General features: G+C 39.8%; 1 protein-coding gene across 4 annotated transcripts in view; it reads right to left on the bottom strand.

Moving 5' to 3' along the window:
- Window positions 1-12,709, bottom strand: part of LOC146005202 (cyclic GMP-AMP synthase-like receptor) — a 72,123-nt gene extending 59,414 nt beyond the window's left edge. The window contains exons 1-2 of one of the 4 annotated variants that reach the window (XM_083144255.1): window positions 12,518-12,709; window positions 8,042-8,117 (exon numbers count right to left, since the gene is read on the bottom strand). In XM_083144255.1, the coding sequence (XP_083000381.1) occupies window positions 8,042-8,102 (61 nt within the window). In that variant the 5' untranslated portion in view covers window positions 8,103-8,117; window positions 12,518-12,709. Of the gene's footprint in view, window positions 1-120; window positions 141-8,041; window positions 8,118-12,517 lie in introns of those variants that run through there. The other 3 variants (XM_083144257.1, XM_083144256.1, XM_083144259.1) reach the window with 3 other exon arrangements.
- Window positions 12,710-13,525: the final 816 nt, after the last annotated feature.

Genomic DNA, 13,525 nt, shown 5'->3' with positions numbered 1-13,525 from the left:
AGTGGTCGCAACAATAAGGTAAAATTTTCAACACATGTATTCATAAATCCTGTATGGATGTTGAGGTAAATTTGCAGGGAGATATTAGGAGTGGTGAATGAATCAAGCGTCGGAGATTACCCACTAGTTAAAACCAGCATACGCCACTGCCACACATCCGTCATATGTGGAGGCTGTAATAAGCCTGTTTGTGCAAATGTGAAAAGAGAACAAAAGTGTGGTGTACAGAATGTTTCGGAAAGGAGTAAATGCTGCAAAAGAAGATTTTGACTTGATTTGGTGTTTTTAAGTCCACTTTGTGCACAGTAAGGCTAATCGGGACTGGACCTTCAGTTTATAGTGGGGTCCGAACCACTATGTGCCTCCACCGGGTATCGAACCCGGGACCCCTAGATTACAGGGCAACGATGCTACCACTGCGCCATCGGGGAGGCCCTGCAAAAGAAGAGAAGAAACGTGTGGTGATCTGTGAGATAGCACTTGTGGATGTATTTGATATTGTCATGTACAGGATATTTTGTGAAGAAGGACAATCAAGAGGCATCTGGCAGTGAGTGTACTGAATGATACGAGAACTTAGAAAACATAAGTAACAGGTTAGACTGTTATACCTATCAGTGGTGTAGCATGGACATTTCGGGTGGGAACGCCAAGTCCGAAGAAAGGGTCGGCCCTTTCTTGCTTAATAATTTACTTATGGTATTAGTCGCCACAGGTATTGTTTATTTGCCTGAAGTCAGCTGGGTTTTCAATAAAGCATCATCCATGCATGTTTTAGCGATGTTTTAGCATAGAAAACCTAACTTTTCTATGGTTTTAGCTAGAATGCTAAATGGTGTTTTATACCTTTTTTAATACCATTCTGCATGACGCAAGTCATTAAAAACATACCTGAATCATAAGTGCCTCTGCACAACAGTAGACGTCATTGTTTTTTATGATCCAACTACTGATTGATTTGGTTTATTTTATTTCACTTTTCTACCACTTTTGGTTAATTGCGAATATGAATATGAGTGATGATATTGATGAAGGGACACTGACAAAGAACACCCGTGCTCACGCTGGAATTCGAACCAGGGACCTCTGTCGTCTTGGCGCACTGTGCAAAGCTGAGTTTATGATACAAATATCCTACACTCTACTGACGTAACAGTGCCAATTAGTAATTCAGACCACTGTTTATTACATCTTGAGAATGCTGATAAACATTTTAAAATAATTTTGTCCAGAGACCATTCGATGTTAAGAGTTTTCAAATGAATGCTAAACATTTCCATTGACACAATATTAAGTAGTTAGATAATAACGAAAAAATACAATAAAAAAATAATAGTTTTGCGGGTTAAGTGGTAGAGCAGCCACAGACTGAATTTCTACCATGAGGACTTCACCAACTTATTTGACAAAAACTGTGTTGATCTTTTAGTTTCTAATGCACATCGCTGTTCGTGCGATAAATTATACAATGCAGTGGCCATTAAGAAACAGTATATTTGAGATTGGTAAAGTTACGTCAGTCAATATTGCGTATTGTAGCATCACATAGCACGAGTTGCATGAACGCGAAGAACCGGGTAGGAATTCTACCGCTGTCGTCTGCTTCAGAAGGCAGGAAGGGTTACATGAACCAATCACGGTAGACCTCTGCTGCTCCGTACGCTGGCGTACGAGAGAGCATTTACGCGCGTGCTGTAGGAATCGAAGCTTTCCCTCCAGAAAGGCAGCAAGGAATATAGAATCCTGTACGCCGAACCTGCTCGGCGTCCAGCCGGGAAAGGCATTGAAAAGAGATGCTAGAACGAGTGTTGAGAGTGGAGTGTTGCAAGCAGATCGCGAAAAATAGCTATTATAATGCCATAAAAGTCAAACATATATGAAATTAGTCACGTTTTACTTTATAATCACAGCATTTCAGCATTTTTGAAATTTTAAATCTGGGAACGCCGGGCGTACTATAACGCTACGCCACTGATACCTATAATATATTCATGTTCGGTCTTTGTTTAATTAAAAAAAAAAATCATTCCTCTCCTTACAAAATTTCATGTAAGATTCTTGTTTCTTTTAAAATTATTTCAGATGTAGGTAAATTCAAGGTAAAAGCTTACAGTAAAATAATGTGTTTGAACTTATTGTCTTTTATTACGTATTAAATTTTAAATAATAAGAGAACATGCTCACAGAGACAATGCCTAGTCATATGTCTACATTAAACAAAATTTCTCAACATAAGTATGAATGGAGCAAGGGGCCAAAATGGCCCTTTCGGACATTCTAGGTAGAAGTACACCTTCAGACCTTCTAGTGTTAAACTGCAATTATATAACAGGGTGGCTACAAACAAGCAGAAATTAAATTCCCTGACTTTTCCAGGTTTTCCAGGACAAAATTTACATTTTTCCCTGACAATTACAACCTAAACTAAATCGATGTTTTTGCAAATGGAAATAATAAACTCATACAGATCCACGTATGGTTCTGTTAAGTACCAATATTATCTTCTATGAAATTGACTTAATTTCTCTATTCTCTACGATTTGAATTCAAACTTCAAAATAGTGAATTTGTAAAATTATTACAATTCACAAGCTAGGGAAGGATTACAGAATTTTGTTATACGCAGTAAGTTTAAAATAAAATACTTGATTATTTTTAAAGTTACGACTAAATGAGATATGAGTGAAGAGTGACTGATTAAGAAATACAATTTGTAATTTATCAATCTCCTTATACATTCTCTGTATTATATGTTGATATTTCCACTGAGGTTTGGAACTCTCTGCTTCCAAGAACCATGAGCGCGGACTCATTTTTCAATGCATAAAGCTACTTCTCTCTTCTCTGTAAAGCAAACAACCTAACTCTTGCATATAAGTAAAACAATTGAATCGAACAAAATAAAGTGTCATATTTCCTTACATTATCAATGGGATTTCTGCTTCAGTACAGTATATCCAAATGAAGTACTGTGAAACTGACAACATGCAGTTATACCATTAATGCTGACAAAAATGGTATGTAAATATTAGAAATTTAACGCAAGGAATTTATAGAATTGCATTGTATAGGTACCTGATTTAGCTAACCACACATTAAAACAGGAACACTCTAATAATAAAAGCTTCTGAAAGTTCATATAATAGGGGCATCCTGAAAAAAGCTCCAATGGTACGCAGCACTAGTGGTCGGAGAGCGACACACACACATGCAGGCAGGAAGAAGTGCCATGTAGCTGTAATCTGGTACAGTTGCAATGCAGCCGTTTTAGGACAGTTCTAGTTTAAAGATTGCAGCTCTCACACAGTCTCCCACCGACTGCGATGTAGCCTACATTGCACGCTCAGAATTTGGCACAAGAGCCACCAGCAATCGTGTGAGGTGTGCAGACCGGACGTCGCGAGTGATAGTATGGTCAGACGATGGTGCAGACAATTCACGGATGGCCAATCGAATGTGCACAACCCCATAGAGCTGAGTACACACGGGCCCTTTGCATCACTTCAGGTGAGAGATCTTGGACTACTCCCTGTACAGCCCTGGCCTTGAATGTACCCTACTTTCATATCTTTGTTTAACTGAAGAGGTTTCTTGCAGGGCAAGGATTTGACCGCTACACTGCGGTAGAGATACTTCCAGTCTTTGCTGTCAGACACATATACCATGGGGATACAAAATTTAGTGCCATGCTACGACAAATGCCAGAACAACGGTGGTGATTATGCCAAACATTAGGTTAGGACTCTCTATTACTAATGCAACAAATTACATCTGATATTCTTGTTTTATTTATGCCTAATCAGTAGGGACCTCGATATTTTGTTATTTTTTTTTCAAATTGGTGTATTTTCTTATTTTTTACTATACTGTGTCATTTTCCCCAAAATTCACAATTTCATTTTAGCGCATTTTCTGGCAAATATCTGAAATTATACCTTCATGGTGTTTTTAAACTACTGTTTCAAATTGTAAGTCACATGGCTTACGCCTCTTCGTGAGAGTTTGATATCTTGAAAGTTATTTTGGGAAAGTTATTTTCCATAACCCTTTTTTAATTTTAAGGTAAGGATTTTAGATAATGGAATTTTCCTCGTATATACTGAAGGGTGCATAATGACCATAAGTGGCGACGCACCCAAAAAATTTAAATCAATCAATCTCACGTGACAGATACTGATATATTATGGCACCAAAAATTGGCATTATCTTTTACTTTTTTATCCTTATTCAGATATGACCATCTCTCACGAGTTTAAACAGACAGGACAGAGAGTGGCGTTAATTTCATTGCAATACTAGTGTTGCAGTAAATTTGAGGTTGCGAGCATGCACTTGCCAATTTTTATAACGTTCACCAATGCAATTTATGTTTCACTTTTTCGTGATAGTATTGAATATATATCCCGTTTGGTTGGATTCTTCTTAGTATCTAAGAATAGTGCAATGTCATTGTAAATGTATGTTAACTTGTGCGAAACAAGTAATACATCAGGATGATGAAAGAAAACCTTTGTAAGCACTGCACATTAAATAAGGTGAAGTGAGCCAGAAGAGTAATAAATTACCAGCAGTCTAAAGCTCTTCTTGTTTATGCATTCGATTTTTGTTGGATGTTGCAGTCCATGCAATTTCTGTCGCATGTTGTAGTGAGATACTTTGTTGGGTGGCGATATTCGACAAAAATCGTATGCATCAATGGAACCTATTTGTTTCCATGTTCCTTCAGTTTGTCCAACAAAATGCCTTACTATGACGTCTGACAACTATCGGACGGCGCAATCCGCTTTTATCCCCTCCATCTGTTGACAAGTCCCCTTACTACTCCCATATGGATAAGAAAAAATGATAATTCAATGCATTTTCCACTTAATATTTAGAGGCTTAACCTTTACTCCCCCCTGATGATACCATATGGTATTATCAGAGTACGGTCGTACTGGCCCGATGATACCATATAGTATCATGGTGCTGATTACGAAATGAATGTGCTTTTCGGACCTTTATACTCTTATGTTTGGGTGGAAACTCTGACACAGATCTGGAGCAAGCCTGGGAAATTCATATTGATGACCAACCTCCCCCCTCTCAGCAATCCATGGCACATTTCCGAACAGAGTTTCACATTTTCGTTCATTATTCAACTTGTATGGCACCCACGAACATGAAACATGTTTCAATCTCTTTGGAAACGTCCATTCCTTGAAGAGAATACCAAGGTTTGAGCCTTCTTCCCAAAATAGTGGGAGAAGAGGGGGCAAACTCCAGATTTTTATGTTGTTTCCTTTCATTGAAATTTGGTGGTCGCTCCCCAAAACCCCCCTTCCTCGGTTCGGCTTTCTGAATTGTACACGTATGCATGCTCTGATGTTCTAGCTGCAAAACAAAACTTATCCGAAGTAGATTGCTCCCATAGTGCCAGAGTTATAACTATTTTCCTCCAAAAATGCAAATTAACTATTTTTCGTTAAAAAAAAATCACATTTTGGCTTATTATTCAACTTGTATGGCACCCAAAAACATGAAACATGTTTCATTCTCTTTGGAAACGTCCATTCTTTGAAGGAAATACTAAGGTTTGCGAATTCTCCGCAAAGTAGCAGGAGAAGAGGGGGCAAACTCCAGATTTTTGTTTTTTCTTTCATTGAAATTCGGTGGTCGCACCCCCAAGCCCCTCTTCCTCGCTCCGGCGTTCTGAACTGTACACGGTTGCATGCTCTGATGTTCTAGCTGCAAAACAAAACTTATCCGAAGTAGATTGCTTCCATAGTGCCCGAGTTATAACAATTTACCTCCAAAAATGCAAATCACAGATTTTTCGTAAAAAAAATCACATTTTGGCTTATTATTCAACTTGTATGGCACACAAGAACATGAAACATGTTTCATTCTCTTGAGAAATGTCCATTCTTTAAAAAGAATACTAAAGTTTGCGCCTTCTCCCAAAATAGTGGCAGAAGAGGGGACAAACTCCAGATTTTTATGTTCCTTTCCATTGAAATTCGGGGGTCGCGGCCCCAAAAACCCCCTTCCTCGGTTCGGCGTTCTGAATTGTACACGGTTGCATGCTCTGATGCTCTAGCTGCAAAACAAAACTTATCCGAAGTAGATTGCTCCCATAGTGGCAGAGTTTTAACAATTTTCTGAGCAATATGCAAATTACCTATTTTTCGTAAAAAACAGGACAGAGTTTAACATTTTGGCTTATTATTCAACTTGTATGGCACACAAGAACATGAAACATATTTCATTCTCTTGAGAAATGTCCATTCTTTGAAAAGAATACTAAAGTTCGCGCCTTCTCCCCAACATAGCGGGAGAAGAGGGGGCAAACTCCAGAGTTTTATGTTTTTCCCATTGAAATTCGGGGGACTTGCCCCCAAGCCCCCCTTCCTCGGTCCGGTGTTCTAAATTGTACACGGTTGCATGCGCTGATATTTTAGCTGCAAAACAAAAGTTATCCGAAGTAGATTGCTCCCATAGTGCTCGAGTTATAACAATATTCTTCCCAAGAGTGTTCGAATTTAAAATTCCCGCTGAGAAGCCCGAGCGAGAGAAATCTCTCCCTCTCTCCTCCTCCTGCCATACTGGTTTCTGGTGGTGTGGTTGTGTTGCGCATAAAAGGGGCCTAAAGGTTGAGGCCGAAACTTACAAACGAGATTTCCTGTTCCCGTGCAGAGTTCCATAAAGATATCTTTAAATAAATAAATAATTAAAAAAAAAAAAGTCAATGAAGACGAAATTCCCTGACTTTTTTTGACACCTCAAATTCCCTGACTTTTCCCGGTTTTCCAGGTCTGTCGCCACCCTGTATAAGTATCAGCATGGTAGGAATCGGTTAGGGTATCAGTATCAACTCAGCCCTACATAAAATGTAAATTGCAGCATGTTAATGAATGATTAGTTTTAGATGTTGTATTCTTTATGCCAAAAAATTAAATTCCCAATTCCAAGAAAATTTACACATTTTTAACCCAATTCCTAATCAAGAGGTAATAAACCTAATTACAACTCCAATTTTTAGGAACAATAGTCGACCCTTCAATCATTCAAAATTCAATCTGTTTACTCATGGCACTTTATGCACATATGAGCTAATTGAGACTGCATCTACAGTGTAAAGTGGGGCCTGAAATACCATGTGGCTGAAAAACTCAATATGCTGACCAAGGCAGAAAATTTATTTTATTTTAAAACATAAACTAAACATAATGTTTCAAACTTCTAGCAAGGTCTTCTTCAGACTCTGTACCCAGTACAAATGAAAATTATTTTTTTATTTGCAGTTGTACTGGGTACAGAGTCTGAAGAAGACTTTGCTAGAAGTTTGAAACGTTACGCTTAGTTTATGTTTTAAAATAAATTTTCTGCATTGGTCAGCATATTGAGTTTTTCATATCATGGAAACAAGGCTTAATGTGTTATAACCATGTGGCTCCACCAGGGATCGAACCCATAGTGTTATAATTTTTAATTACATGGTGATAACGCCAAGGGTCCCGGGTTCGAATCCCGGTCGGGCTTGGTTGTTTGTGAATGTCCATTCATCAATTTCATCACTCATCCCCATCTTCGCAAATTAGCCAAGAGGCACAAAACGCGAAGTAAAATAAACTAAATCAACTCAACTCAACTCAATTACATGGTGATAAGAGTTACCACTATACTATTGGGGACGATGCATTTTTTCATATCTGCATACAGTTGACTATCACAAATATTTTATCTTATCCTGAATTTTATTAATCACTACTTAATCTTGATGTATGGTTCTGTGATGAAGAGCGGATATCTGTCAACCTAAAAAACAATGACAGCTGAATCACCTGGATCCTGTTAGTTATTCTTCCTAGCAATACTAAAAGTACTTCCAGTTCTCCACCAGTTAAGTTCAATGCATCAAGTGAACATAAACGCAAGTTTTATTGTAAAAGAAGAAAGACCGATGCAATGCTCCAATCATGATGAGTAAAAGAATATCTACAATGCATCTCGGTCCATTACCCAGCCATGGAAGCGACAAAATTATAATATTCAACAATACCTTGAAGGAAAAGACAGTAATAAACTGCAAATGATGTCATCTTCTTCGAATAAAAAATCATGGCTGGTTACATAACCTACAATCAAAAATAAAGGTAATGATAAAAAATGGTGATAGATATGCAGCTCATGAACATGTACGATATGTCGATATCCCAAATTATTTTACTGTCTCGGTGGATTGGTTTGATTTGGTGTTTTAAGTCCACTTTATGCACAGTAAGGCTAATCGGGACTGGACCTACAGTTTAAAGTGGGATCCGAACCACTATGTGCCTCCACCGGGTATCGAACCCGGGACCCCTTGATTACAAGGCAACGACGCTACCACTGCGCCATCGGGGAGGCCCGACTGTCTCGGTGGATATTTATCAAGTGGGATGGGGGAAATACTATTCTGTACAACTTCTCATCTAAATAATTAAGTATAATTGTGCAGTTACACAGACAAAATCTAGGTTTTCTGAATCTAAGTCACTTTGTAGCTTTAGTATTTACAGATTTTACACTGAAGTGATATGCAACCAGGACCGTATCAAGGATTGTGGAGGCCCCTGGGCAAAATCTTTTGTGGGGCCCCAATTTTTTTTATTATTTTTTACTAGGAGCTTTATTAGCTCAATATGTTAACCACCAATTTTCAGCAGTTGAAATGGTAGACCTGATTTTAGAATCAATAGTCATTCACAATATCTATTGAGCGATACACGTAAAATTACCGAACTACTAAAGCAAGAGGTATCAACGTTTACACAAAATTTCCATGCAACATTTCAACATATACCCTGAAGCAATGTGAATTTCAAGTAAAACATTCACACATCCCACTGACAATTCAACAGCAAGGGAACTAAAATGCAATAACCAAAATATTTAATTGAAAGAGTAGCAGTATGTTTCATTATTGTTAGGAACTGGAACAGCATTGTCAACTTTTTACGATTATTGATTATTTCTTATTTCCGTTATTCAACGTGACTTTTCTTCCTATTGAAGTTAATTGCAATGATGAGAATGAAAAGATGATTATGAATCAAAGGACACATACAAATATCCATGTGTTCAGAATACATGTCATATGATTGTTACTTTATGAGAACCTAATTTAACTGGTGGTTATACATAAATAAATACACACATACATGCAAATATATACAGGGTCATCCATTTGGGATGTCAGAAAAGTAAAATGCTATTAACTAGAAACTATGAACATTTATTGGTTGTAAACGGTACAGACATGTGTAGGAGAGTCGGGAGTTTATGTCACAGCACATTAGCACTCAACATATCCACCATCCTGCATGCGGCACAAATCATACCGGGAATGCATAGCGCGCCACGTGGCACGCAGCATTTCTGGAGTGATTTGCTGAAAGGCAGCTGTAATCATCCTCCGTAGGTCAGCAAGATTCTGTGGTCTTTGTGCATACACGATTGACTTGACGTAGCCCCATACAAAAAAATCTGGAGGGGTTAGGTCAGGGCTATTGGGAGGCCATGGGATAGGTCCACCACGGCCGCACCAGCGATCATTGAATATCAGGTTCAATCGTTCTCTCACTGTGAGAACCCAATCCGGTGGAGCACCGTCCTGTTGATAGATAATGGTGTCCAGTATCCCGTCTTGCTGTAATTGAGGGAGCACATACTGCTCGAACATGTCAAGATAATTGACGGCGCGAACAGTCTCCTCCTCCGCAAAAAAGAATGGTCCATAGACTTTCTCATAGGTCACTCCACACCACACATTCACTTTCGGGCTGGCTCTTTCCAGTTCGTATGAGACATGTGGATTTTCTGTTCCCCAGATAATGCAGTTATGTGTGTTTACTCGCCCACTCACATGGAATGTGGCTTCGTCCGTGAACATCAACGTTTTAACCATTGATCGTCACCTTCCTGCCGCTCACACATCATCGTAACAAACTTGAGTCGATCGTCGTAATTCCGCTGTGTCAATGCTTGCATGCGCTGCATACGGTAGGGATGCATCTTCAGATAACGCCTCACAATCCTGTGACATGTTGTGTATGGTGTATTCTGTTCCGCTGATAAGCGACTGAGTGACTTACGTGGACTCCGCATCATGGCTTGTCGAATGGCCTCCTCCTTGTTGTGATCACGCCGCCTTCCACCTATGTGCGGCAACTGCAATCCATTTTCCAAAAACATGTGGTACCATTTCACAATGTCCCGATGTGCTGGGGCATGCCTAACGTTATACTGTCGTTTGAAAGCTCGCTGGGTCTCTACTACACTCGAAAATTTGGCATACCACACGACACACTGAGCACGTTGTTGTGGTGTAACGCCCATCTTCACTCCACTCTGTATCAACACTGAACACTGAGCGCACGCGTATCGCCTCTATACATGCCATCTGCTGATTGCACTATGAACTACTGCTGCATTGTCTCGCGGAAGTCATTGTTGCAAACTCCCATCTTTGCCATGTACATTACCGCAAATTGCATCGATACATATACATTAACATAAAAGCTACAGCGTTATACTTTCCTGACATCCCAAACGGATGACCCTGTATATTCCTGATACTACCACAACACCAAATTTTAACTATGTTTCCTAACCTAACTGAACTAACCTAACCACGTGCCAATGGTTCGTGGGGCTAGCGCCAATGGTTTGTGGGGCTAGCGCCAATGGTTTGTGGGGCTAGCGCCAATGGTTTGTGGGGCTAGCGTCAATGGTTCGCAATTATTTCCAATTTCTAGATCCTGATACTAACACGACACCAAATTTTAACTATGTTTGCCTAACCTAACAGAACTAACCTAATCACGTGCAAATGGTTCGTGGGGCTAGCAACACGCCATCCTTCTAACTCTCGTTTCATCCTTCTAACTCTCGTTGCAAACACAGACAGTTCGAAACACTGGATATCCAATGAACATGAACAAAACACAATCACGACGAGTGATGCATGAAGAAGAAGAAGATGACGCGTGATGGTGTACGAAGGTGTACGCGCCAAACGCTATTCTCTGTCGGAGAATTAATTTTCAACGAAGAACATTAATTTCAGCTATGAAACATTCCCACTTCACACAAAACACCCTCCTGATGTTCGACAATGCTACAGGAACTTATTACAGTAAGTAGTTTTTTCTGTAAAAATAAATAAATGTGTCCGAAGGATAGTAAACAAGTACCAAATTTTCAAAGCCGGGAAACGGATTTCTTCAAATTTACAGGAGAAAGTACTTACGTAAAGTTTCTGTAGACTTCTGATAGGTCGTACAAGTGTTCTCTCTCATCGGTCAAGTTATTTCACCGTAAATTCATGTTTGTATGTGAGTGCTAATGGAACCTAACCACGTAGGCATACCTCGTCCCCGTGATGGTTCGTGGGGCTATCGTCAATTTTTGGGGCTAACGTCAATGGTTTTTGGGGCTAACGTCAATGGTTTTTGGGGCTACCCGTGGATGGTTTTTGGGGCTAACGTCAGAGTGCTAATGGAACCTAACCTAACCTCATAGGCATACCTCATCCCCGTGATGGTTTGTGGGGCTATCGTGAAATTTTGGGGCTAACATCAATGGCTTTTGGGTCTACCCATGGATGGTTTTTGGGGCTAACGTCACTGGTTTGTGGGGCTACCCGTGGATGGTTTTTGTGGCTAACGTCAACCATCCACGACTAGCACCACAAACCATTGACGTTAGCCCAAAAAAACATCCACGGGTTGACCCCAACGACTAGCCCCACAAACCATTCACGGGTAGACCCAAAAACCAATGAAGTTAGCCCCAAAAATTCACGATAGCCCCACGAACCATCATGGGGATGAGGTATGCCTACGAGGTTAGGTTCCATTAGCACTTTGGCGTTCCCCCCCCCCCCCCCTCCACGGGTAGCAATTACAGAATAAACTAGTTACAGACGTTTCCCGGCTTTGAAAATTTTACCCAGAATAGGTAAGTACGAATGTCAACAATTACAGAATAAACGAGTTAATTACAGACGTTTCCCGGTTTTGAAACTTTTACCCTTTCACATGCTGTACAAATAGACATTCTCATTCTAGACTCTAAACACCCCACAGACAAGGGTAAGTAGATACTCCCTGTTGCTCCATAGTTTTCGGTACAAATTTGAATCAGACCTCTGAACAAGTATATGGATTGCTAAGTTTCCTATATACGTGCAGGAATGCGATACCGGCACGCGATACCGGCACATGTGCCATACACATAATTTGACATATTTGCACGTAACGGAGTGTCGAAATATAGTCGCAGGTGCAGACACACAATTCACCCATAGGACTGGCGAAGTGATTTGTGTTTACGATAAATCACACACTGCTTCACATCTTCATGTCTCAAAACAACACGCCGCGCTCCGATGACATTTTGCTGTGAATGCGAAATTGCGAATGCGTGCTTGATGTACCTACCTCCGTCGTGGTAAACAACTTAACACTGTGTAAAAATCAAAAAAAGAACATACCTTTCTATAAAAACTAATGTTATCGATAAAATCCTTGATTAACAAAAAGAAGACATCTCAAAAGGAACACTTATTACTAGTTCGTCAAGCCTCGTTCTGACAACTATTCACGGGATGTCGTCCAATTTAAGTATTTACGGAATCCTAGACATACTTCTGCGGAATCCAATCAGGCGTACTGGGCTCGAACACGTGCTAGAGTCTGTAACCAATGGCCATGGCTCGCTGTCTTTTTGCTCGCAGCTTGTGGGGACTCCGAAATATATTGCGTAACTTATGCAACTGCATATACATACCGATCCCTCCTATTTTTTTTTCTTTAGTTGATAGTGTAGCTTACTAGAACAGAGAATCACAGTTACATTACTGTAAATCTCTGTCACTAGTCTCTACTCTATATCGATTATATAAAAATATTCTTCAAGGAAATGAAATTTTAACTAATAGAGCATGCAGCTTGCCGAGGAGACGGCTGATGGCCTTCCATACAGGAGTAAAAATAATTATACATTACAGAATTTTTCCTCCTGCCAAGATTCCGCTCCTGGATAAGACATGGACCTGTCATTGTGATTCATCCTCATCGTCGCGATTAACCCAAGAGGTCGAAAAGCAACGTAAAATAAGAAAACTAGAAGTGATAGAAATAACGATAAATCGTAATAATACCTCTAGAGGTGGATGACGTTTGTATGAATGATGTGTCGATGAAGATTGTTGGGAGTCAAATCCACGAAATAGCAATTGCAGAAAAAAATGAAGTAGTCGAACTTTTGTTTGTATTTCACTTGCATACTTGCATTCGTGTTTTATTTATATCTAACTAATATATGAAATAAATAAGAGCTGTTGCGGTAAACCAGGTCAAATTTTCAGAATACGTCACTGCCATGACATGGGTGTTGGAAACAAATTGCGCATCCGTGGCTGATCAGGATTCTCACGGGACCCTTGGCGTCGTAGCGCGCTATGCTAACCACTCCGCCATGGAGGACGGCCTTATATTTT

The sequence above is a fragment of the Lepisma saccharinum genome, chromosome 23, assembly GCF_977018435.1.
Source record: "Lepisma saccharinum chromosome 23, izLepSacc3.1, whole genome shotgun sequence".
Classification (NCBI taxonomy): Eukaryota; Metazoa; Arthropoda; class Insecta; order Zygentoma; family Lepismatidae; genus Lepisma; species Lepisma saccharinum.
This window is presented reverse-complemented; position numbering and strand designations above follow the sequence as displayed.